The sequence below is a fragment of the Bison bison genome, unplaced genomic scaffold (genome assembly GCF_000754665.1).
Source record: "Bison bison bison isolate TAMUID 2011002044 unplaced genomic scaffold, Bison_UMD1.0 scf7180017864068, whole genome shotgun sequence".
NCBI classification, from domain to species: Eukaryota; Metazoa; Chordata; class Mammalia; order Artiodactyla; family Bovidae; genus Bison; species Bison bison.
This window is the reverse complement of record NW_011494640.1, coordinates 9,856,631-9,880,816: the sequence shown is the minus strand read 5'-3', so window position 1 is coordinate 9,880,816 and position 24,186 is coordinate 9,856,631. Positions and strand designations below refer to the sequence as shown.

Genomic DNA, 24,186 nt, shown 5'->3' with positions numbered 1-24,186 from the left:
AGTCTTCTGTGTACTCCTGCCACCTCTTCTTAATATCTACTGCTTCTGTTAGGTCCATACCATTTCTGTCCTTTATCGAGCCCATCTTTGCATGAAAATTTCCCTTGGTATCTCTAATTTTCTTGAAGAGATCTCTAGTCTTTCCTATTCTATTGTTTTCCTCTATTTCTCATTGATCACTGAGAAAGGCTTTCTTATCTCTCCTTGCTATTCTTTGGAACTCTGCATTCAAATGGGTTTATTTCCTTTTCTCCTTTGCTTTTTGCTTCCCTTCTTTCACAGCTATTTGTAAGGCCTCCCCAGACAGCCATTTAGCTTTTTTGCACTTCTTTTCCATGGAGATGGTCTTGATCCCTGTCTCCTGTACAATGGCACAAACCAGATCTAGTCCCTTAAATCTATTTCTCACTTCCACTGTATAATCATAAGGGATTTTATTTAGGTCATACCTGAATGGTCTAGTGGTTTTCCCCACTTTCTTCAATTTAAGTCTGAATTTGGCAATAAGGAGTTCATGATCGGAGCCACAGTTAGCTCCCAGTCTTCTTTTTGCTGACTGTATAGACAGTCTTCATCTTTGGCTGCAAAGAATATGATCAGTGATTTCAGTGTTGACCATCTGGTGATGTCCACGTGTAGAGTCTTCTCTTGCGTTGTTGGAAGAGGGTGTTTGCTATGACCAGTGTGTTCTCTTGGCAAAACTCTGTTAGCCTTTGCCCTGCTTCATTCTGTATACCAAGGCGACATTTGCCTGTTACTCCAGGTATCTCTTGACTTCCTCCTTTTTTGTATTCTAGTCCCTTATAATGAAAAGGACACGTTTTTTTGGTGTTAGTTCTAAAAGGTCTTGTACGTCTTCATAGAACCATTCAACTTCAGCTTCTTTAGCATTACTGGTCAGGGCGTAGACTTGAATTACAGTGATATTGAATGGTTTGCCTTGGAAACGAACAGAGATCATTCTTTCATTTTTGAGACTGCACACAAGTACTGCATTTCAGACTCTTTTGTTGACTGTGATGGCTACTCCATTTCTTCTAATGGATTCTTGCTCATAGTAGTAGATATAATGGTCATCTGAGTTAAATTCACCCATTCCAATCCATCTTAGTTCACTGATTCCTAGAATGTCGACGTTCACTCTTGCCATCTCCTGTTTGACCACTTCCAATTTGCCTTGATTCATGGACCTAACATTCCAGGTTCCTATGCAATATTGCTCTTTACAGCATCAGATCTTGCTTCTATCACCAGTGACACCCACAACTGGGTGTTGTTTTTGCTTTGGCTCCATCCCTTCATTCTTTCTGGAGTTATTTCTCCACTGATCTCCAGTAGCCTTCTGGGCATCTACCGACCTGGGGAGTTCATCTTTCAGTGTCCTATCTTTTTGCCTTTTCATACTGTTTATGGGGTTCTCAAGCCAAGAATACTGAAGCGGTTTGCCATTCCCTTCTCCAGTGGACCACATTCTATCAGACCTCTCCACCATGACCAGTCCATCTTGGGTGGCCCCACATGGCCTGGCTTATTTTCATTGAGTTAGACAAGCTGTGGTCCATGTGATCAGATTGGCTAGTTGTCTGTGATTGTGGTTTTAGTCTGTCTGCCCTCTGATGCCCTCTCTCAGTGCTTACTGTCTTACTTGGATTTCTCTTACCTTGGATGTGGGGTATCTCTTCATGCTGCTCCAGCAAAACGCAGCTGCTGCTCCTTACCTTGGACGTGGGATAGCTCCTCTTGGCTGCCGCCCCTGAGCTTGGGTGTGGGGTAGCTCCTCCCAGCTGCTCCTGGCTGCTCTACTAATTTATTAGTAGAAATAAGTTACTAGTGTAACCAAAGGATTCTGGAAACTGAAGAGAGATTGACCATTATTTTACTGATTTAAGCAAGTATTTCCCCACCCTTTCTTTCTTTCTTCCTTCTTTTCCTCCTTCCTTCCTTCGCTTCTTCACCCATTCCTGTCTCTCTCCCCCCTTGTATTCCTAACAGAACCCCCTTTGTGGTTGCTGTTTGTTTTGTTTTTCCCTTTATGCTAACTAGGTAAAAGTAGGGATGAGCTTGTGAAGTAGAAAAGAAGTTCAGTTGCTGCCCTCTCAACCTCAGTCATGTGTCAGTCAACAACATATATGTACTAGTATATATAAGTGAAGTGAGTGAAAATCGCTCAGTTGTGTCCAACTCTTTGCAACCCCATGGACTGCAGCCTGCCAGGCTCTACTGTCCATGGAATTCTCCAAGCAAGAATATTGGAGTGGGTTGGCATTTCCTTCTCCAAGTATATATAAAATAGATAACTAATAAGGACCTATTGTACAGCACAGGGAACTCAACTCAATACTCTATAATGGCCTTATGGGAAATGAATCTTAAAAAAGAATGGATATATGTTTATGCATAACTGATTAACTTTGCTGCACATCTAAAACCAGCATAACATTTTAAATCGACTATACTCCAAGAAAATTTTTCTGAAAAAGCAGTCTGCGAGTCATTGTCACAGATTCTTGTTTCCTTTTTAAGCCACTGGCAAGATCTCAGTTCAGTTCAGTTGCTCAGTCATATCCAACTCTTTGCGACCCCATGGACTGTAGTATGCCAGGCCTCTCTGTCCATCACCAACTCCTGACTTTACCCAAACTCATGTCCGTTGAGTCGGTGATGCCATCCAACCATCTCATCCTCTGTTGTCCCTTTCTCCTGCCCTCAGTCTTTCCTAGCATCAGGGTCTTTTCCAATGAGTTAGCTCTTCGCATCAGGTGGCCAAAGTACTGGAGTTTTAGCTTCAACATCAGTCCTTCCAATGAACACCCAGGACTGATCTCCTTTAGGATGGGATGGTTGGATCTCCTTGCAGTCCAAGGGACTCTCAAGAGACTTCTCCAACACCACAGTTCAAAAACATCAGTTCTTCTGTGCTCAGCTTTCTTTATAGTCCAAGTCTCACATCCATACATGACTACTGGAAAAACCATAGCCTTGACTAGATGGACCTTTGTTGGCAAAGTAATGTCTCTGTTTTTTAATATGCTGTCTAGGTGTTCTTTGGAAAGACTGATGCTAAAACTGAAACTCCAATACTCTGGCCACCTCATGCGAAGTGTTGACGCATTGGAAAAGACTCTGATGCTGGGAGGGATTGGGGGCAGGAGGAAAAGGGGACGACAGAGGATGAGATGGCTGGATGACATCATTGACTCGATGGACATGAGTCTGAGTGAACTCCAGGAGTTGGTGATGGACAGGGAGGCCTGGCATGCTGCAATTCATGGGGTTACAAAGAGTCAGACAGGACTGAACGACTGAACTGAACTGAAGTGTCTAACAAGATTTACCTGAAAGTAAAGAAAGACAATTGAAGATGAAATGTTCTATGTGGTACTTTGGGGCTTTTTTTTTTTTTTGATTCCAATTTTTGAGTATCTGAATACCAGTATAGCAGAATTTCTGATAACGGTTAAATCATGCTTTAACATCATATTGAATGCCAAAGTATAGAATATATTCACACTGTTGGAAATGTTTCTTCACCAGTCTCAAGCTAAAACGTGAACTGTCATCAGTTATAGATACACCTGTGCCCATGACCTTGCCCATCCTGGCTCACCTGGCACTGGTTTCCTCTTTCTCTTACAGCATAGGTGGAGAAGTGGGGCGAGGCCACGAAGGAACTTACGTGGGCAAACACTTCCGCATGGGATTCATGACAATGCCTGCGCCCCAGGACCGGCTGCCCCACCCTTGCTCCAGTGGCTTCTCCGTCAGGTCGCAGTCGCTGCATTCGGTCGGGGGCACAGACGACGACAGCAGCTGTGGCTCCCGGAGACAACCACCCCCCAAGCCCAAGCGGGACCCCAGTACCAAGCTGAGCACGTCATCTGAGACGGTCAACAGTACGGCGGCCAGTAAGAGCGGGAAAGGCCCCGAGCGGACTGAAGGTAAAACCAGCCAGGCCCATTTCACCTAGAAAGAGGCTTCACACCAAGTGTCCAGGCCCGCATATCCACCAGCATTTGCCTGGGTCACATGATCTTGTCTCTTCCACCTTAAGTCTTAGAAAAGAAGAATCCAGGGGCAATGGCTGTTCATTGCAGTGTTGCCAAATGACACCTCCCACAATATATTTAATTTATATCACCTGAAAAGGATGTGTTTTCTAGCCCCCTTTAAGGCGCTTTGAATCATTAGGAAATTATTTTGCCTAGAAGTATATCTAAAATCTATATTTTCTTGCTTTTATTCCTATTACTTGTATAATTATAGAAGTATTATGAGATTCCCAGGTGGTGCTAGTGGTAAAGAACTCACCTGCCATTGCAGGGGAGGTGAGAGGCAGGTTGGATCCCTGGGTAGGGAAGATCCCCTGGAGGAGGGAATGGCAACTCACTCCAGTATTCTTGCCTGGAGAATCCATCCCCTGGACAGAGGAGCCTGGCAGACTGCAGTCCTTAGGGTTGTAAAAGTGTGGGACATGACTGAGCAACTTAGCACAATTGGACGCATCATGAAATCATAATGGGGGGCTTTGTAATGCCAGAAAATATAAAAAAGAAAAATCGTAATCATCTTTAGAAATAATCATTTCTTAATCATTTTGGTGTACTTCCAGTAAATTTGAATTTATGCATGTATGTGTGTACATTTGTAGCCTCTACTTCAATCCCTGTCTTCTGTTTTTACCATATCTACATTTTTTTCTCAGCCATGAAGTACATAAATCAAATATGTCTTAGTCTCTTTGTTGGTCTATAATTATAAATTAGGTCAGATTAACCCCAGATCTCACTGGTACTTTAGCCTTGCTTGAATAAGTCAGTTTCAGCTTTCCTGAAATTTCCCCGAGAGTCCCTTGCAGGGCGAGTAGTCCCAAGTGAGTTTTGATACAGGTGCATTCAGATTGTTGTGTGAGTTGTGGAAGATGCTTCAGGGCATCCAGTGCTGACAGGACTGGCTTGAGAGCATGTTTCCTCCAGGTCCCATGGTCTTTCTCTTACCCTGCCTGTCCCTGACATTCTTCCCCAGTGGCTCACGTGAGCACCTGGTATTCCAAGTTTCCCAGTAGCTTGCAACAAAGAGTGGACGCCAGCTGGTCCTTTCCTTAACTGGGCAGGTTTCTTTGTCACTTAGGCTCCCCCGTCCTTCACAAAAACTCCCTCATCTTGTGGTCTAACCCTCCCACAGAAATGTAAACCTAGCCTACGGTATGGTTACCCACGAAGCATATTCCATCACTTCTAACATCTTCATCTTACCTTTCACCTGTATCAGTATCCAATGGCATATGTAGCCAGAAAGCAAAAGCTTCAGAGAATATTGAAGAATACAAATAAATGCCTGGAGATTGAGCTAATCCATACTTTCTTCAGGGAAAATCTCCACTTAGGCTCAGTTTCTTCTACTTCATATACAGTCAGAAATACATCACAATTGTGGGTATGTGTGTGAGATTATATGTGTAAATAATATGCATTTGTGCATATTTACAAAATTGAAATCCTAGTGCATAGTTTTGTGCTTTATATTTTCACTTGTTTTCTTGTGATTATTTTCCATGGCATTCAGTTTGCTGGGAAACGCTGGTTTTAAGGAAGGGCATGAACATCATGGTACTTTGTGCAATTGTTATCTTTGATGAAGTCTTAGTTGGGCTTCCCTGGTGGCTCAGATGGTAAAGAATCTGCCTGCAATGCAGGAGACCTGGGTTTAATCCCTGGGTCAGGAAGATCCCCTGGAGAAGGGAATGGCAACCCACTCCGGTATTCTTGCCTTAAGAATTCCATGGATATAGGAGCCTGGCAGGCTACAGCCCATGGGGCCTCAGAGTCAGACACGACGGAGTGGCTAATACTCAACACACCAGATTGGTTCCAGACTGTTCTGCTGTAATCAATCACACTGCAATGAAGGGTTGTGTGTGTGTGTGTGTGTGTGTGTGAGTGTGAGTGAGGGGGTGTCTATTTGTGTAACTCTTTTGTTCCTCCACCTTGAAACAGATTTGAATTCTGAGTCTTTTTTTCTCATGATTCAAGGTCATCAGTATGTCCTTCAACTTGTAACTCACAGATGTTTTAGAGATAGTGTTAATAAACTAAAAGGCTCTAGAGATCTGCGTTTTATAAATTTTAAATATTGCTCCTAAGTTTTCCCTGATATTGATACATGGTGCCTTTTGTTTCTCTTTATAGTCTATGAGGTTATTTCCAGAAGTCACCTCTTCTTACTTGTACTGGCAGAAAACTACATAATCAATTACATTGCATTGTTTTCAAAAGCAGATTATGATTTAGAACAATGGTCTCTGAATGATGAGGGCCTGAATGTAATCTAAAACGATTCAAGAATAAAGGGGGATAAAAGAACCATTGGAAGGGGAAGCGAAAAGGAATCAGACTAGGTGAGCAGCCAGTAAAAGGGTGTGTTATCAGGTGAGGTAACAGTGCTGGAAATACCCATGGAAGCAGTGTAACATACACATCTCAAAATAGTCCCCTCCCTGGGGAGGGGAGCTTGGGGTCTTCAGAGTGGTCATGTGGAAAATTATGATTGCCCCACAGAAGAAATATTTGAGTGGTGATTCAATTGTCTTAAAGACAGAACTGATTGCCATTCATTTGAAATGCTTCAGGTAGCTAAATCCTGAGATAGAGAAACTCATAAGTCTCTCAGATCCCTTCACCATATCAAGATTTAAGGCTCTAAATAGCTCATTATCAAAGAGAAGACAGGAAGTCTGTTATCTTTATTACTTCTGAGGCAGAAGAGAAGACAGTGAGTAAATTAAAGCAGTAGCAAAAGCTTATCTCAGACTTGGAAAACTACCTTATGGTCCGTAAGGCTTATTAAACACTAAGTTCAAGTTCAACATCTCTCCTCAAAAGGACTTCTAGGGTGGTTAAAGAGCCTTCAGCTGTAGTGCCTCTTTGAGGATGGTCAATGGACCAGAAGGACTATTAAGATTCAGTGCAGAAATGGTCAACTTTTATAGAAGAGTGATTTTTCAATGCAAATTTCAGCTTCTCTTTGGAGCACTTAATCAAAAGGCAACTGCAGAACTGGATATATTCAAATCTCTTTTACCAAGGTATGACTTCAATAACAGGAGAGAATCAGAGCTCAGTTCAAAGATGGGAGAAAAATCTTGAGTCCAAATGCATGTATTCATATGTGTGTACTCAAAGTGAAAATTATGTAACTATGTAGATTGTTCTTTTATGAATCCTCAACTCTTTATAATTGTGAGTTAACTGGACTTCATTATGGAGCATATGTTTTCTTTACAGTTTTTCTGGCTTTAAGAATTATAACAAAGATGAAGAGTGACTTTTATAAATCTTAGTTTGTCTTTTCTTTTTACATTAAATGTCAGCAAAGTCAAAATATTGATTCTGGGGCATTAGAATGATTTCCATGGTAACCAGCTTCTATTTAAGTCAGGGATTATGACTTCCCTGAGGATAAAAGTAAAAAGGAAATGGCCTTGTAGCAAAACAGCTTTCAGAGTAGGAAAGAAATAGTTTAATGATGAACACAAACAAAAAAATCACATACCAGGAAAAGTATAATTTAGCTTTAAAAAATCATAATTGTGTCATACTGAAAATATATATTTGCAATTCTATTTTAAGATCTTTCATAATGATACATTTCAAAATGTATACAGTAGAGAAGATAAATTGACCATAAATATGCAATAGATATTTTAATTGCTCTTTCTATTGCTTCAGTGTAATACCTGCTGAGTTTGAGGAAAGATTAGACGAAGCAAAAGGAGCTAACTAGAAAGGATGAGAGACCTGACAACTACATCTGTAGGATGCAGGAAAGAGCAGTAATTGTGCAAACTCACATTCTCCATTCCCATTGCTCAGGTCAACACGTATTTCATTTCTTAATAGAGTCATTTGCAGAGATGCTCTGTGGTGCAGGCAAAAGAGACTGTGCTTAGAATCTACAAGCAAACATTGACTTTGAGACAGTGATCTAATGAGACTGTTTCTTCCCCTTTAAAATGATGATGAGGCACTGAAAACTAATCATACCCTGCCCCTCTCACAGCCTTATGACCATACAGTTGGCTAATGCCCACAACTGTGCATGGTAAAAAGAAAATGCTATGCAAACGTTAAGTTCATATGATTTTAAATGTGTACTTACACTTATTAACTGAACTGAACTGAACTGAATTGACTTCTTAACGGGCCAGTATAACATGAAATTTTGGTTTCATGTGCACGCATGCTAAGTTTCTTCAGGGGTATCTGACTCTTTCCAACCTTGTGAACTGTAGCCTGCCAGGCTTCTCTGTCCTTGGGATTCTCCAGGCAAGAGTACTGGAGTAGGTTGCCATTCTCTTCTGCAGAAGATCTTCCCATAGCACATATATTAAAAATAAATAGGAGAAATACAGAGGTTGGTTCCCTCTTTGCCCACTTTCTGAAGAGATTTTATTATCAATGGGTGTTGAATTTTATCAAAAACTTCTTTCACATCTGTTGAGATGATCATATGGTTTTTATTTTTCAGTTTGTTACTGTGCTGTCTCTCACTGATTTGCAGATATTGAAGAATCCTTGTATTCCTTGGATAAGTCCCACTTGATTGCATTGTATGATACTTTTAATGTTTTGTTAGATTCAGTTTGCTAGTATTTTCTAGAGAATTTTGCATCTACATTCATCAGTGATCAAAATGTTAGTCACTCAGTCATGTCCAACTCTTTTTGACCCCATGGATTATAGCCTGCCAGGCTCCTCTGTCCATGGAGTTCTCCAGGCAAGAATACTGGAGTGGGTTGCCATTCTCTTCTCCAGGGGATCTTCCTGATCCAGGGCTTGAACCCCCGTCTCCTTAATTGCACACAAACTCTTTACCATCTGAGCCACTAGAGAAGCCCTCATCTTGGTCTGTACTTTTCTTTTTTGTGATATCTTCTTCTGGTTTTGACATCAGGGTGATACTGTCCTCGCAGAATGACCTTGGGAGTGTTCCTTCTTCTGCAATTTTTTTGGGGGAAAATTTTAGAAAGATAGGTGTTAAGTCTTCTCTAAATGTTTGAGAGAATTCACCTGTAAAGCCATCTGGACCTGGACTTTTGTTAGCTGGAAGTTTTTAAATCACTGTTTCAGTTTCAGTACCTGTTATTGGTCTGTTCATATTTTCTATTTCTTCCTGTTTCAATCTTGGAAGGTTGTACCTTTCTAAGAATTTGTCCATCTTTTCGTTTTTATTGACATATAGTTTACAAACAGAAACAGACTTAAAGACATCAGAAACAAACTATGGTTAATGATGGGGAAATGTATGTGGGGGAGGGATAACATGAGTTTGGGATGAACATATACACACTACTATATGTATGGTAGATAACCAACAAGGATCTCTATATAGCACAGGGAACTCTACTCAATATTCTCTGATAACTTACATGAGAAAAGAATCCAAAAAAGAGTGAATATATGTATGTGCATCACTGAATCACTTTACACCCGAAATTAACACAACATTGTAAATCAACTACACTCCAGTAAAATCAAATAAATTAATAAATATGTAAGACAGGAAAGGAAAAGCCATACACACATATCTTATATGTTAGGCTTAAAATTTTTACACAATGACCCAAATAAACAGAGAAATATTTTCTGGTTGTATAAACTCTTCATAATAGCATGACATTAATATGTTTATTGTAATGAAGAAAACATATTTTTATTAAATCAAGTATTTCTATACTTTAGACTCCATTAAAAAACTTAAGTATTCTTTTTTTGAAGTATAATTAAGGTATACCATTATGTTAGTTGGTGCTTCCCAGATGGAGCTAGTGGAAAAGAATCAGACTGCCAATGCAGGCGATGTTAAGAGACATGGGTTCAATCCCTGGGTCAGAAAGATCCTTTGGAGGAGGGCATGGCCACCTATTCCAGTATTCTTACCTGGAAAATTCCATGGACAGAGGAGCCTGGTGGCCTACAGTCCATAAGGTCGCAAAGAATCAGATACAACTGAAGCAACTGAGCATGCACGCATTATGTTAGTTTTGGCTGTACAACATATTGATTGAATATTTGGATATGTTGCATAATGATCACCACCATAAATCTAGTTAGCATCCATCACCATACATATTACCTACTTTTTGGTGACAAGAACTTTTAGAATTTATTCTCTTAGCAGCTTTTAAGTATGCAATACAGTATTATTAACTGTAGTCACTATGCTGTACATTCCATCCCTAGGACTTACTGGAAGTCTGTTCTTCTTAACCCTCTTCACCATTTCTCACACACCTTCAAAACTAAATGTTCTTAACTTTCTTTTGTTTTAAATTCTTCTTTCAAGTAATTGTCAACACTTAGTTTATTATATTGCTTCATGATTATCTTCAGAAGACAATGAATTAGGATGGTTCTCCTGGTTTCTGATATTACCTTCTAGATATATTTGTTAGAGTCATGTCTATGAATCAGAATTTGGAATACATGCAGAAACATTTGGAATCACAACGTGTCCTCAAAAACTTGAACTGTGAGGTTGAGCCAGAACCAAAGGAAGACTAAATTCATTATAGGGTCACTGCCTTAAAAAAAAAGAAATGCAAATCCCTCTTTCAAGATTACCAAAATAGATGACAATCTTCAGCAATGTTGCTTTTCCTTTCTTTCTTTATTCTGCCAATTCTTTGAGTGTCTACTTGGTTGTAGGGAAATCCAGCAGTGAACAAAATAGAAATGGTCCTTTCCTTCATGTTCTTTGTATGTGCTCAGTCACTTCAGTTGTGTTCGACTCTGCAACCCCATGGAATGTAAGCCCACTAGACTCCTCTGTCCATGGGATTCTCCAGGCAAGAACACTGGAATGGGATGCCATGCCCTCTTCCAGAGGATCTTCCTGACCCAGGGATTGAACCTGTGTCTGTTATGTCTCATGCATTGGCAGGCAGGTTCTTTACCACTATTGCCACATGGGGAGCTCTTCCTTCATGTTACTTACAACCAATTTTGTTTCCAATTCTCTAGCTCAGCCTATTTCCCTCTATTTACACCATGAGGCAAGCACTGATCTGTTGTTGTTGTCGTTCAGTTACTCAGTCGTGTCCAATTCTTTGTAATCCCCCTGTCCTTCACCATCTCCCAAAGCTTGCTCAAACTCTTGTGTCCGGTTCTAACTGTTGCTTCTTGACTTGCATACAAGTTTCTCAGCACTGATTTACAGGAATATTTTCTAGAAAACAGAAAATCTGGCATGACAGCCACGTGAGCATCATCTGTGTAATTAGTTGTTTAACTCTGGAAGAAACAGTTTAGCACATTTTAATAATGTGTTTTTGTCCTACAAAGAATATTTGCTGTTCTTTCATTGTTCAGTGCTAACAATTTAAAGATGCCTGTATCTGATTTTGTACCAATGTACAGCTTTGTAGGCAATCTATAGGCATTTGAGGGGAGAGGAGAAACAAGTTGAATGTAATATTTATGTTGGGGAATTTACAAATTTTCCAGGTCAGAATTCCAGTTTGGGAACTTGATTAAGCCCCAGTCAGAGCCAGCCATAAACTTGGTTTTGCTTTTCTCAGTGACTAGCCCAGATTTCTAATCCTTACAAGATATTTATAAAAATTAGACTGTGCCTTTTATGACTCAGCATGAAATATTAGAAAAATATGGGCTTCATAGGGAAACAGACATTGGTTTCATATCAGTGCTGCCAACAAGTAATACACTCTCTCTCACAGACACAGTTTTCTCATCTGTACAATGGGAATAGCAATATTGGTCTTAGGCGGTGGATAGAATCTTGTCCAAGATTTTTATCCAGGATTCTCCACTCCCTCGTATACTCACCTTGGATATTCCCTGGAACTTTCATACCATTGGTGGCCTTAAGATTAAGGGGGCCGTGTGGCAAGGAGTGTGTTGTTGTTTGTTGTTGTTCAGTCACCTAGTCGTTTCTGAGTCTTTGCAAGCCCATGGTCTGCAGCATGCGAGGCTTCCCAGTCCTTTACTATCTCCCAGAGTTTGCTCAAACTCATGTCCATTGAGTTGATGATGCCATCTAATCACCTCATCCTCTGTCATCCTCTTCTCTTCCTGCCCTCAATCTTTCCTAGCATCAGGGTCTTTAAAGTCAAGGAATGCGGGTGGTCTCTAACAACTGAGTGTAGTCTCTGGCTAAAAGCCAGCAAGGAAACAGGGACTTCAGTTCTATAACTACAGGATCTGAATTCCACCAACAACAATACTCAGCTTAGAAGTAGAGTTTCTTCTAGAATCTCCAAAAATGTAGCCTGGCTGCCACCTCGATTTCAGCTAGTGGGACCTGAACAGAGATCCCAACCTTCTGGGTTCCAGAAGGGTTCCATGGCCAGGTTCCAGCCATGCCCAGTGAAAGTGAAAGTCACTCAGTCATGTCCTACTCTTTGAGACCCCATGGACTATACAGTCCATGGAATTCTCCAGGCCAGAATACTGGAGTGGGTAGCCTTTCCCTTCTCCAGTGGATGTTCCCAACCCAGGGATCAAACCCAGGTCTTCTGCATTGCAGACAGATTCTTTACCAGCTGAGCCACAAGGGAAGCCTAAGAATACTGGAGTGGGTAGCCTATCCCTTCTCCAGTGGATCCTCCTGACCCAGGAATCAACCCAGGGTCTCCTGCATTGCAGGTGGATTATTTACAACTGAGCTATGAAGGAAGCCCGGCCACATCCAGACTTCTGATGTATAGAACCAAGAGTTAATAGAGGGGTACTGATTTTCAAGCTGCTCTATTTGTGATAATCTGTTATTGTAGCAATAGAAAAAGAATCCATTTTACTAAATTATTGGGCAGAAAAAGTGGGGTAAAATTCATTGGCAAAGCACATAGCTTACAGCCTGGAGAAGAGCAGATCCTCAGCAACCTTGCTGTCCTTTTCAGTGTGTGCGTGCTCAGTCTCTTCAGTCATGTCTGACTCTTTATGATCCTATGGACTGTAGCCCACTACACTCCTCTGTCCATGGAATTTCCCAGGCAAGAATACTGGAGTAGGTTATCATGCCCTCCTCCAGGAGATCTTTCTGACCCAGAGATCAAACCTATGACTTTTGCATCTCCTGCATTGCAGACAGATTCTTTACCACTAAGACAGTGCTGGTGGTTTTCCAGATTCCCCAGGTCAGACTTTGAAAGTAAATGAGATGATAGAAGCCCAGAAAATGCTGACATGTTAGATCTCTTGAATATCTGCTTAACTCTTTCTGAATTTGTGTGGATCTTTTCCTGAGAGGATCTGTCCTTTCTTGCCAGCAGTTTTTGTTCTTTCAAAGGACTCAGTGATGGCTTTTCAGTGGTGTTTTCAATGACTCATTTAAATGACTGCAACTTGCAGGCTTAGTGCCTTTTTTTCATGTAACAAGTGGCACTTGTAGTTCACAGCAGGCTTTCTAGAAGCCTTCAAAGCTCCATTTAGCACCACACTAATGAAACACAAGGAAAGCGGAAAACAAGCTCTTGAAATCTTCATCGTTTTGGCACTGGGTAGTGTTCTAGTGTGTTCTTGTTGCTTTGATGGGATGAGACGTGGGGAATTGTCACTGAAGCCCCACATTCCTAGGTTTCACTGTCCAGGTTGACAGAATCAGAAGTTGCTAGGCTTCCTGGTGTAAAAGCCATCTGTCAAACCAGACTGCTCAGACAGAGACAGAGTTGTATGACTCCAGCGTGTGATCTTTTTCTAAACGTACCCCGAGGCCCATGAATGAAACTATTTGTAAGTCAAATCATCTTTCTTTTGGTCCTGGCTGTTGATTCTAGTCCAGAGAACTACCCTACCTCTTTCTGGTCTCACCCAACACCCTTTCAGTAACACTCTGAATTTGGTCTGATTGGTCTCAGTGTCTGAAATTCATAAGACGATTTTTATCTATTTTGTTGCTACTGATAGCATCTTCCACAAGAGACCAATAAGCTCAAACTTCCTGAGTATCTGTTCTGATCATGGCATTGATTGTGGAGTATTCTATTGCTATACTGAGCTTAGTCACTGAGTCATGTCTGACTTTTGCAACCCCGTGGACTGTAGCCTGACAGGCTCCTCTTTCTATGGAATTCTCCAGGCAAGAATACTGGAGTCAGTAATCATTCCCTTCTCCAGGGAATTTCCCAATGCAGAGCTTGAACCTGGTTTTCCTGCATTGCAGGGAGATTCCTTACTGTCTAAGTCACCAGGAAAGCCTGGTGCTGTACTCAGTTCAGTTCAGTGATTCAGTCATGTCTGACTCTTTGCAATCCCGTGGACTGTAGCACACCAGGATTTCCTGTCCATCACCAACTCCCAGAGCTTACTCAAACTCATGTCCATTGAGTCAGTGTTGCCATACAACCATCTCATCATCTGTTGTCCCCTTCTCCTCCTGCCTTCAATTTTTCCCAGCATCAGGGTTTTTTCAAATGAGTCAGTTCTACACAGCAGGTAGCCAAGGTACTGGAGTTTCAGCTTCTGCATCAGTCCTTCCAATGAACACCCAGGACTGATCTCCTTTAGAATGGACTGGTTGGATCTCCTTGCAGTCCAAGGGACTCTCAAGAGTCTTCTCCAACACCACAGTTCAAAAGCATCAATTCTTCGGTGCTCAGCTTTCTTCACAGTCCAACTTTCACATCCATACATGACCACTGGAAAAACCATAGCCTTGACTAGACGCACCTTAATTGGCAAAGTAATGCCTCTGCTTTTTAATATGCTGTCTAGGTTGGTCATGACTTTCCTTCCAAGGAGTAAGTGTCTTTTAATTTCATGGCTGCAATCACCATCTGCAGTGATTTTGGAGCCCCCCAAAATAAAATCTGACACTGTTTCCACTGTTTCCCCATCTATTTCCCATGAAATGATTGGACCAGATGCCATGATCTTAGTTTTCTGAATGTTGAGCTTTAAGCCAACTTTTTCACTCTCCTTTTTCACTTTCATCAAGAGGCTATTTAGTTCTTCTTCACTTTCTGCCATAAGGGTAGTGTCTTCTGCATATCTGAGGTTATTGATATTTCTTCCAGCAATCTTGATTCCAGCTTGTGCTTCATCCATCCTGGCATGTCACATGATGTACTCTGCATATAAGTGAAATAAGCAGGGTGAAAATATACAGCCTTAACATACTCCTTTCCTGATTTGGAACCAGTCTGTTCCATTTCCAGTTCTAACTGTTGCTTCTTAACCTGCATACATATTTCTCAGGAGGCAGGTCAGGCGGTCTGGTATTCCCATCTCTTGAAGAATGCTGTGATCCACACAGTCAAAGGCTTTCGTATAGTCAATAAAGCAGAAGTAGATGTTTTTCTGGAACTCTCTTGGTTTCTCAATGATCCAACGGATATTGGCAATTTGATCTCTGGTTCCTCTGCCTTTTCTAAATCCAGCTTGAACATGTGGAAGTTTACAGTTCATGTACTGTTGAAGCCTGGCTTGGAGAATTTTGAGCATTACTTTGCTAGTGAGTGAGATGAGTGTAATTGCGTGGTAGTTTGAGCATTCTTTGACATTGCCTTTCTTTGGGATTGGAATGAAAACTGACCTTTTCCAGTCCTGTGGCCACTGCTGAGTTTTCCAAGTTTTCTGGCATACTGAGTGCAGTGCTTTCACAGCATCATCTTTCAGGATTTGAAATAGCTAACTGGAATTCTCTCACCTCCACTAGCTTTGTTCTTGTGTTGCTTTCTAAGGCCCACTTGACTTCACATTCCAGGATGTCTGGCACTAGGTGACTGATCACACCATCATGGTCATCTGGGTCATGAAAATCTTTTTTGTATAGTTCTTCTGTGTATTCTTGCCACCTCTTCTTAATATCCTCTGCTTCTGTTAGGTCCATACCATTTCTGTCCTTTATTGCGCCCATCTTTGCATAAAATGTTCTCTTGATATCTTTAATTTTCTTGAAGAGATCTCTAGTCTTTCCCATTCTATTGTTTTCCTCTATTTCTTTGCACTGATCACTGAGGAAGGCTTTCTTCTCTCTCCTTGCTATTCTTTGGAACTCTGCATTCAAATGGGTTTACCTTTCCTTTTCTCCTTTGTCTTTTGCTTCTCTTCTTTTCACAGCTATTTGTAAGCCCTCCTCAGACAACCATTTTGCCTTTTTGCATTTCTTTTTCTTGGTAATGTTCTTGATCACTGCCTCCTATACAATGTCACAAACCTCTGTCCATAGTTCTTTAGGCACTCTGTCCATCAGATCTAAGCCCTTCAATCTATTTGTCACTTCTAGCGTATAATCAAAAGAGATTTGATTTAGGTCATACCTGACTGGTCTAGTGGTTTTCCTTACTTTCTTCAATTAAAATCTGAATTTGGCAATAAGGAGTTCATGATCTGAGCCACAGTCAGTTCCTGGTCTTATTTTTGCTGACTGTATAGAGCTTCTCCATCTTTGGCTGCAAAGAATATAATCAATCTGATTTTGGTATTGACCATCTGGTGATGTCCATGTGTAGAGTCTTCTCTTGTGTTGTTGGAAGAGGGTGTTTGCTATGACCAGTGTGTTCTCTTGGCAAAACTCTGTTAGCCTTTGCCCTGCTTCATTCTGTACTTCAAGGCCAAATTTGCCTGTTACTCCAGGTATCTCTTGACTTCCTAATTTTCATTCCAGTCCCCTATGATGAAAGGCACATCTTTTCTGGGTATTAGTTCCAGAAGGTCTTGTACGTCTTCATAGAACTATTCAACCTCAGCTTCTTCAGCATTACAGGTCAGGGCCTAGGCTTGGATTACTGTGATATTGAATGGTTTGGCTTGGAAACAAACAGAGATCATTCTGTCGTTTTTGAGATTGCATCCAAGTACTGCATTTCAGACTCTTTTGTTGACTATCATGGCTACACCATTTCTTCTGAGGGATTCTTGCCCATAGTAGTAGACATAATGGTCATCTGAGTTAAATTCACCCATTCTAGTCCATTTTAGTTCACTGATTCCTAAAATGTTGATGTTCCCTCTTGCCAGTTCCTATTTGACCACTTCCAGTTTGCCTTGATTCATGGACCTAACATTCCAGGTTCCTATACAATATTGCTCTTACAGCATCAGACCTTGCTTCCATCACCAGTCACATCCACAACTGGGTGTTGTTTTGCTTTGGCTGCATCCCTTCATTCTTTCTGGAGTTATTTCTCCACTGATCTCCAGTAGCATATTGGGCACCGACCAACCTGGAGACTTCATTTTTCAGTGTTGTATCTTTTTGCATTTTTATACTGTTCATGAGGTTCTTAAGGCAAGAATACTGAAGTGGTTTGGCATTCCCTTCTCCCACGGATCGTGTTTTGTCATAATTCTCCACCATCACCCATCTGTCTTGGGTGGCCCTACACGGCATTCCTCATAGTTTCATTGAGTTAGACAAGCTGTGGTCCATGTGATAAGATTGGTTAGTTTTCTGTAATTGTGGTTTTCATTCTGTCTACCCTCTGATGGAAAAGGATAAGAGGATTATGGAAGCTTCCTGATGGGAGAGACTGACTCAGGGGGAAACTGGGTCTTGTTCCGATGGGCGGGGCCATGCTTAGTAAATCCTCAATACTGTACTGTGTTATTTATTTCAGATTTTTTAGGGTCAAGTCTATGGAATGTTGCTTAATAAGTGTTTGCTGAATCAATCAGGATAACAAGTTTAGAGCAGCTGAGGACAACAGTTCTGAGGCCCTATTCTCCTGGTTCAGAGTCAAGCTGATTACAACACTTCACTTCAGAGACAAGATATCACCATAAATAATGACCTATTACAAAGATCAGATTAGCCCTGCCCTGGCTTAAAGTAGACAGTGCAGTCTGTCTTTGTCAGGTTTTCCAGAGTCTGACTTCCTGTGTGTCTGCATTGGGAGAATGCAGACCACCCTTCAGCAGGCCACCACTGACCCATGCCTCTCCCTGAGACTCCTGGACACTCACAGTCAAGTCTGGGCCAGTCTCTTGTGGGGTCACTGCTCCTTTCTCCTGGGTCCTGGTGTGCACAAGGTTTTGTTTGTGCTCTCCAAGAGTCTGTTTCCCCAGTCCTGTGTAAGTTCTGGTGGCTCTATGGTGGGGTTAATGGTGACCTCCTCCAAGAGGGCTTCTGCCATACCCAGGTCTGTTGTACCCAGAGCCCCTGCTGTACTAGTTGACATAAATTTGTGGCTTAAACTGTACACCTTGATTATTTCACAGTTTCTGAGAGTCAGGAATTTCCACAGCATCTCCCAAGGCTTCAATCCAGGTGCCAGCTGGGGCTGGGGTCTTATCTGAGGCTAAAAGTCCTTTTTGGTTCATGTGGATGTTGGCAGAATCCATTTCCTTTTGGTTGTAGAAAATTATATCTTACTTCAAGGAAACAAGGAGAAATTGTCTCTCTCCCTTTGTTTCTCTTGCTTCAGGAAAGGCCTGCATCTTCCTTTAAAGAACTAACCAGGATAATCTCCCCTCTGATAAAAGCAGAGTCTACTGATTCAGTTCAGTTCAGTCACTCAGTCATGTCCGACTCTTTGTGACCCCACGGACTGCAGCACGCCAGGCTTCCCTGTCTATCACCAACTCCTGGAGCTAGTTCAAACTCTTGTCCATCAAGTCAGTGATGCCATCCAACCATCTCATCCTCTATCATCCCCTTATCCTCCTGCCTTCAATCTTTCCCAGCATCAGGGTCTTTTCCAATGTCAGTTCTTCACATCAGGTGAACAAAGTATTGGAGCTTCAGCATCAGTCCTTCCAATAAATATTCAGGACTGATTTCCTTTAGGATTGACAGGTTTGATCTCTTTGCAGTCCAAGGGATTCTCAAGAATCTTCTCCAACCCTACAGTTGAAAAGCATCAATTCTTTGGCACTCAGCTTTCTTTATAGTCCAACTCTCACATGCATACATGACTACTGGAAAAACCATAGCTTTGACTAGATGGACCTTTGTTGGCAAAGTAATGTCTCTGTTTTTTAATATGTTATCCAGGTTGGTCATAACTTTTCTTCCAAGGAGCAAGTGTCTTAATTTCATGGCTGTAGTCACCATCTGCAGTGATTTTGAAGCCCAAAGAAATGAAGTCTGTCACTGTTTCTGTTGTCTCTTTATCTAATTGCCATGGAGTGATGGGACTGGATCCCAAGATCTTAGTTTTTTGAATGTTGAGTTTTAAGCCAGCTTTTCCACTTTCCTCTTTTACTTTCATCAAGAGGCTCTTTAGTTCCTCTTCACTTTCTGCTATAAAGGTGGTGTCATCTGCATATCTGAGGTGTTTGATATTTCTCCTGGCAATCTTGATTCCAGCTTGTGCTTCATCGATCCTGGCATTTCAGACAATGTACTCTGCATATAAGTTAAATAAGTAGGGTGACAATACACAGCCTTGACATACTCCTTTCCCAATTTGGAACCAGTCTGTTGTTCCACATCCGGTTTTAACTGTTTCTTCTTGACCTGCATACAGATTTCTAAGGAGGCAGGTAAGTTGGAATAATTCAAATACCTCAAGGCATCTAAACAACTGGTAAATAAAAAAGGCACAGCATCACCCCATTTCTCTCTGTCTTTTCCTTTTTCCATATAAAAGAAGTTATCCCTGTTGCAAAAGATCTGAATTATTATTTTAGAGTTGAAAGTGAGAAAATCTAATTTATTTTGGCCTCAGCCTTCCTGGAAGTCTGAATAAATATGATAAAAAGGAGCTGATAAAATATGCTCCTTTGTTCAGCAGCTCCAAGTCCAAAGGAATTCTAGAATATAAAGATCCAAGTATTGACACCAAAATGGTACAATAAGAAAAGTTGTATTGTGCATAATTATCAGTCTATTTGATCCTCCCTGCTAATTTTGCTGGCTGGGGAGCTCTTTTGTTGACCCAAAGAGCTAGCTTGACCCAACACTGTCATTGTCTCCTAAAACATCAGATGGATGTGGGCTAGATAATCCACAGCATCTTTGATATGGCAAAGATGCTCCCCGAGCTTTGGCTTGTCGATTTCCCCAGAACCCCAGTATTGTAGGAATTAGTGATTGTAATTTATACAAAGTGATTTCCTGTCCTCTCTCTACATGTTGAGTAGTATTTTGATGACAAGTAAAGATGAGACTGCATACTTCTAAATTATACAACTTCTCAAAATTTTTATCTCTCAAAAATTTTATCAATTTCCAGTTATAGGAAAACAGACTTCAGAAAGCATGTGTCCTCAGTGAAGAAGATGCTAAATGTAACCCTCAGTGCAACTTTCTGCTGAAATTTAATAGACTAATGTAAATACCATAAGACATCTAGATAATTGGTAAATAAATCTCTGTTTTTGTCAGGCCTCAAACTTGAATAGGGTTTTATTTCTTCTATGCATTTATACTGAAAGATTAGGGAGTAATGTGGTAAATTCTTAAATTACTAAGATTTTAAAAGGAAAATGAAGGACAAGAGTTGATGGCCTGCCTTCCTTAAATGGTTCCTATTTCCTTTGGCTCTCTTCTCTACAAAACTCTCAACTCTCACATCTCCTCTGCTTCTCTGTGCTTCAGTCTGGCCCCTAAATTCTGAAGCTAACTGAGAACATCGTCCTTAGAAGGCAATTCAGAACCTCCTTGCACTTACATAAACATGTTTCCTGCAAGTAACCCAGCCCCTTCTCAATCTTTCCAACCTCGGTCAGTGCATGTCTCAGGGTATTTCTGATAAAAACATTTTCTTCCATTTGGCTACGTAAAGCATTTGATACAATTAAAATGCAATTTTTATTTTTAAAAAAGTGGCATAATCTCCTTTATACTTGTACAGACCACCTCATAGATCCTCATAGATTTAACAGTCATTGGAAGGAGTCTTTCTAACTGATGAACTTCCCTCAAGGTATGATGGAAATGAGATTAGCTCCTTTCAGGAGAATCTAATCTTGACTACTAGTCTTACCTACTTCTAACCTTGGCTTAGTGGCCTCTTCAAACCACAGCCTTGCATCTCTCCTTCCTTGTTTAGCTGGTTTCTAAAAGGCCTTCTGCATGCCCATGCTCCATGGCCTCAATGTTCATTTGCCCCAGATCCACAGTTTACTGCTGACTCCACCTTCACTGTCACTGAATCCCATCTTGGTCCCCAGCTCAGTGACTTCCTTTTATGCCTGTCCTTTGGTATTTCTCTTCAGCATTTTAGACTGTTGATTATTCCCATATTTTCTAAATCAGCTATTCCTTTGTTATTCATGCATGGCTCCCTACTGGTTTTCTTCCTCTGGCTTCTAAGTCTTCTTTGAGGGTATCTCTTGTTCTGCTTGATTTTTCAGTGATGTGTTTCTATAGGCTTTTTCTAGAAACGTCTAGATGCATCTAGATGATGTTTCTAGATTAATAAAATCATTGGATCTTATTAATATTTTCTTCTCTTATATGCTACTCTATATTTGTTGAATAAGCAAGTGATGAATTTTACACACTCTCTGAGTGTCTGACTGTATCTCTGGACCCACATGTCTGTAGATGTCACAGAGTTTTCAAACTCATCATATCCACATTGACCCAGCAGTTTCCTCCATGTTTCCTAACCTGATACTCAGTTTAGAAAAGTGAGAGCCTTATCAGATTTCTCTCCTTAGCTTAGCCCTGACATCTAATCAGTTAACAAGTGTAGCCAATTCTGCTCCTCATACTTCTGCTGCCTGACCCTCTCCCTCATCTGCACTCTTTCTCACATCATTTCACTCACATCATTTCTCACTTGGACAACTGCTCAGGAACCTCACTGGTCTCCTTTCCTGCACCATCACCTTTTCAAGTCCATCATTTTTACTACATCCAGAGAGGATTTTTCTCACATACATACCAGATCACATCATTACTCAGCTCCTGATTTCACTGAATCATGTCCTGTTCTTCATTTACCTGATAAAATGACAACACGTTAGCATAACCCTCACCATCTGACCCTTGCCAGTCCCCAGAACCACATCTCCTAACTTAAGTCATGCTTCTCACAGCATTCTCAAACCATATAATTTTCTATGAACAAAGGCAGCAAGCTTGTTCCTGCCTCTCTACCCTTGAGAGTGAAATCCCTTCTTTCTGTAGCATCTTATCCTCATTAACTTCTATGGCAAATTTCCACTCATATATCAAGACCCCAGTGTAACTGCTACCTTCTCTGTGATAATGTATGTAGGCACATTCTTCTGTATAGTTTGCATATAACTCCAGTATATCTATTGTTATGTGCTCAGTCAGTTCAGTCATGTCTGACTCTTTGTGACCCCGTGGACTGTACCCTACCAGGCTCCTCTGTCCATGGAATCTCCCAGGCCAGAGTATTGGAATGGGTTACTATTTCTTTCTCCAGGGAATCTTTCTGACCCAGGAGTCAAATCTGTGTCTCCTGCATCTCCTACATTGGAGGCAAATTCTTTACCACTGATCCATCCAGGAAGCCCATCTATTGTTATGTGCTGTGCTAAATCACTTTAGTCATGTCCCACTTTTTGCAATACTATGGACTGTAACCCACCAGGTTCCCCTGTCCATGAGATTCTCCAAGCAAGGATACTGGAGTGGGTTGCCATGCCTTCCTCTAGGGAATCTTCCCAACCCAGGGATCGAACCCATGTCTCCTGCATTGGCAGTGAGGTTCTCTTACCACTAACACCACCTGGGAAGTCCCTATTTTATATCATATGCTAAATATTTGCCTAATTTTTGTGTCCTGAGTCTAAACATGCCTTAGACATGTGGACCTGTTCTTTTCCTCTTTGCATCTTCAATGCCTACCACAGAGTAGGACTTAATAGGAAAAGTTGAAGGAGCATATTTTTAATAACACACTCTTTCATTAATGAGTCTTCCAACAGGCTAATTGCTATGAAGAGTTATTGCACTTTCAAGCATCTTTAGAGTAAAAAGAAGTTAAAGCATTTGGAGAGCTTAGAGGAAAAAGCAGGGTGATTCATGATACTCAGGGAGCAAGTATCTTGGCCATCCATCTACCCTTCAGTCCCAGCTTTGTTTACGATACGGTAACCACTCTGAATGATTTAAAAGATGAAATGGTTCTGCTTGCTCTTAGGCTAGGTTTGTAAAACCTTACAATGTGCTTCCTCCATTGTTTTACATTTCTGAATCTTGATGGGTATGAAAATTAATTATAGGGGGTGGTGAAAAATACTGTTGACAGGCTGTAATGTATTATTGGTACCATGTACTTACTGATTTATCTTCATGTTATAAATAAAACATATTCTGCTTGTGCCCTTCAGATAAGGTTTTTAAAAAAGTTTCTCAATTAATATGCAAGCGATAACTGAGGTTGCTTTCTCTTAAATGACTTTTGAAAGTTGTTTTAGTCTTTCCTATCCTTATATATAATGGGGTTTCCCTTGGTTGCTTATGTCATCATCTTAGGAGGCCAGATATGTTCTTCTAGATTAATTGTATTTTTCCATTCTATAGGCATGCAGCTTCTGAACAGTTCTTCATTCTACTATGAAGAAGCATGTGTAAAGCCATTTTTTAAGCCAGAATGACTGCATGTGTGCATAAATCTTGCCTTTAATTGACCTCGACAAAGCATATACTTATTGCAGAATGAGTGCCTTGATTTAATGGCTCTGTGTCTTTCCTGAGAGTTTCTAGAATATGTATTGCTTTCTACACTTTTTCTTGTTAAGTGGAAGGGCAGTGATTTAAGACAAGCTCTTTTTATTTTTTTCTATTAATATGTATTAAATTAAGTTGATTATATGGAGCAGAACATGGGAACACATTGCCCTTTGGAAATCCCTGCTTTCTGACAGCTCCATCTAATGAGAACAGCTGAAAACTAACAAGAATTTTAAAAAAAAGAGTTTAGGGGAGAAAGACTTATTCTTGCACTAAGGCTTGTGAATTTTTACAGAATATAAACTGCACAGTTTTTTCTTTTTTTTTTTTTAAACTGGTATAAATTTGTTATAAGCAATGAATGAGCATGGGAAAAGGAAAAGTAAGGATTGTTTTACTGATATTAAAGGAAGAGAAGCATTTAAAGATTGTATATATTTAGTATCAAGTTAAAGAGCATCAAAAGGTCTTGATTATAACTAACCTCCTTTTCCGTTCAGGGTTAATGTGATGGCCTGAGGATGTCATTTGTTGAGAGTTATTTATTAAGTATCTATCATGTGCCAGCTACAATGTTAGGTAACAGAGAAACAGGAAAGATGTGTTATCTCCCCTAAAAGACTTGACAAC

General features: G+C 40.7%; 1 protein-coding gene across 1 annotated transcript in view; it reads left to right on the top strand.

Moving 5' to 3' along the window:
- NYAP2 (neuronal tyrosine-phosphorylated phosphoinositide-3-kinase adaptor 2) overlaps positions 1 to 24,186 on the top strand; it is a 257,865-nt gene that overhangs the window by 125,638 nt on the left and 108,041 nt on the right. Inside the window, 1 exon segment of the mRNA XM_010837052.1 lies at positions 3,637 to 3,938. Within this exon segment, the coding sequence (XP_010835354.1) occupies positions 3,637 to 3,938 (302 nt within the window).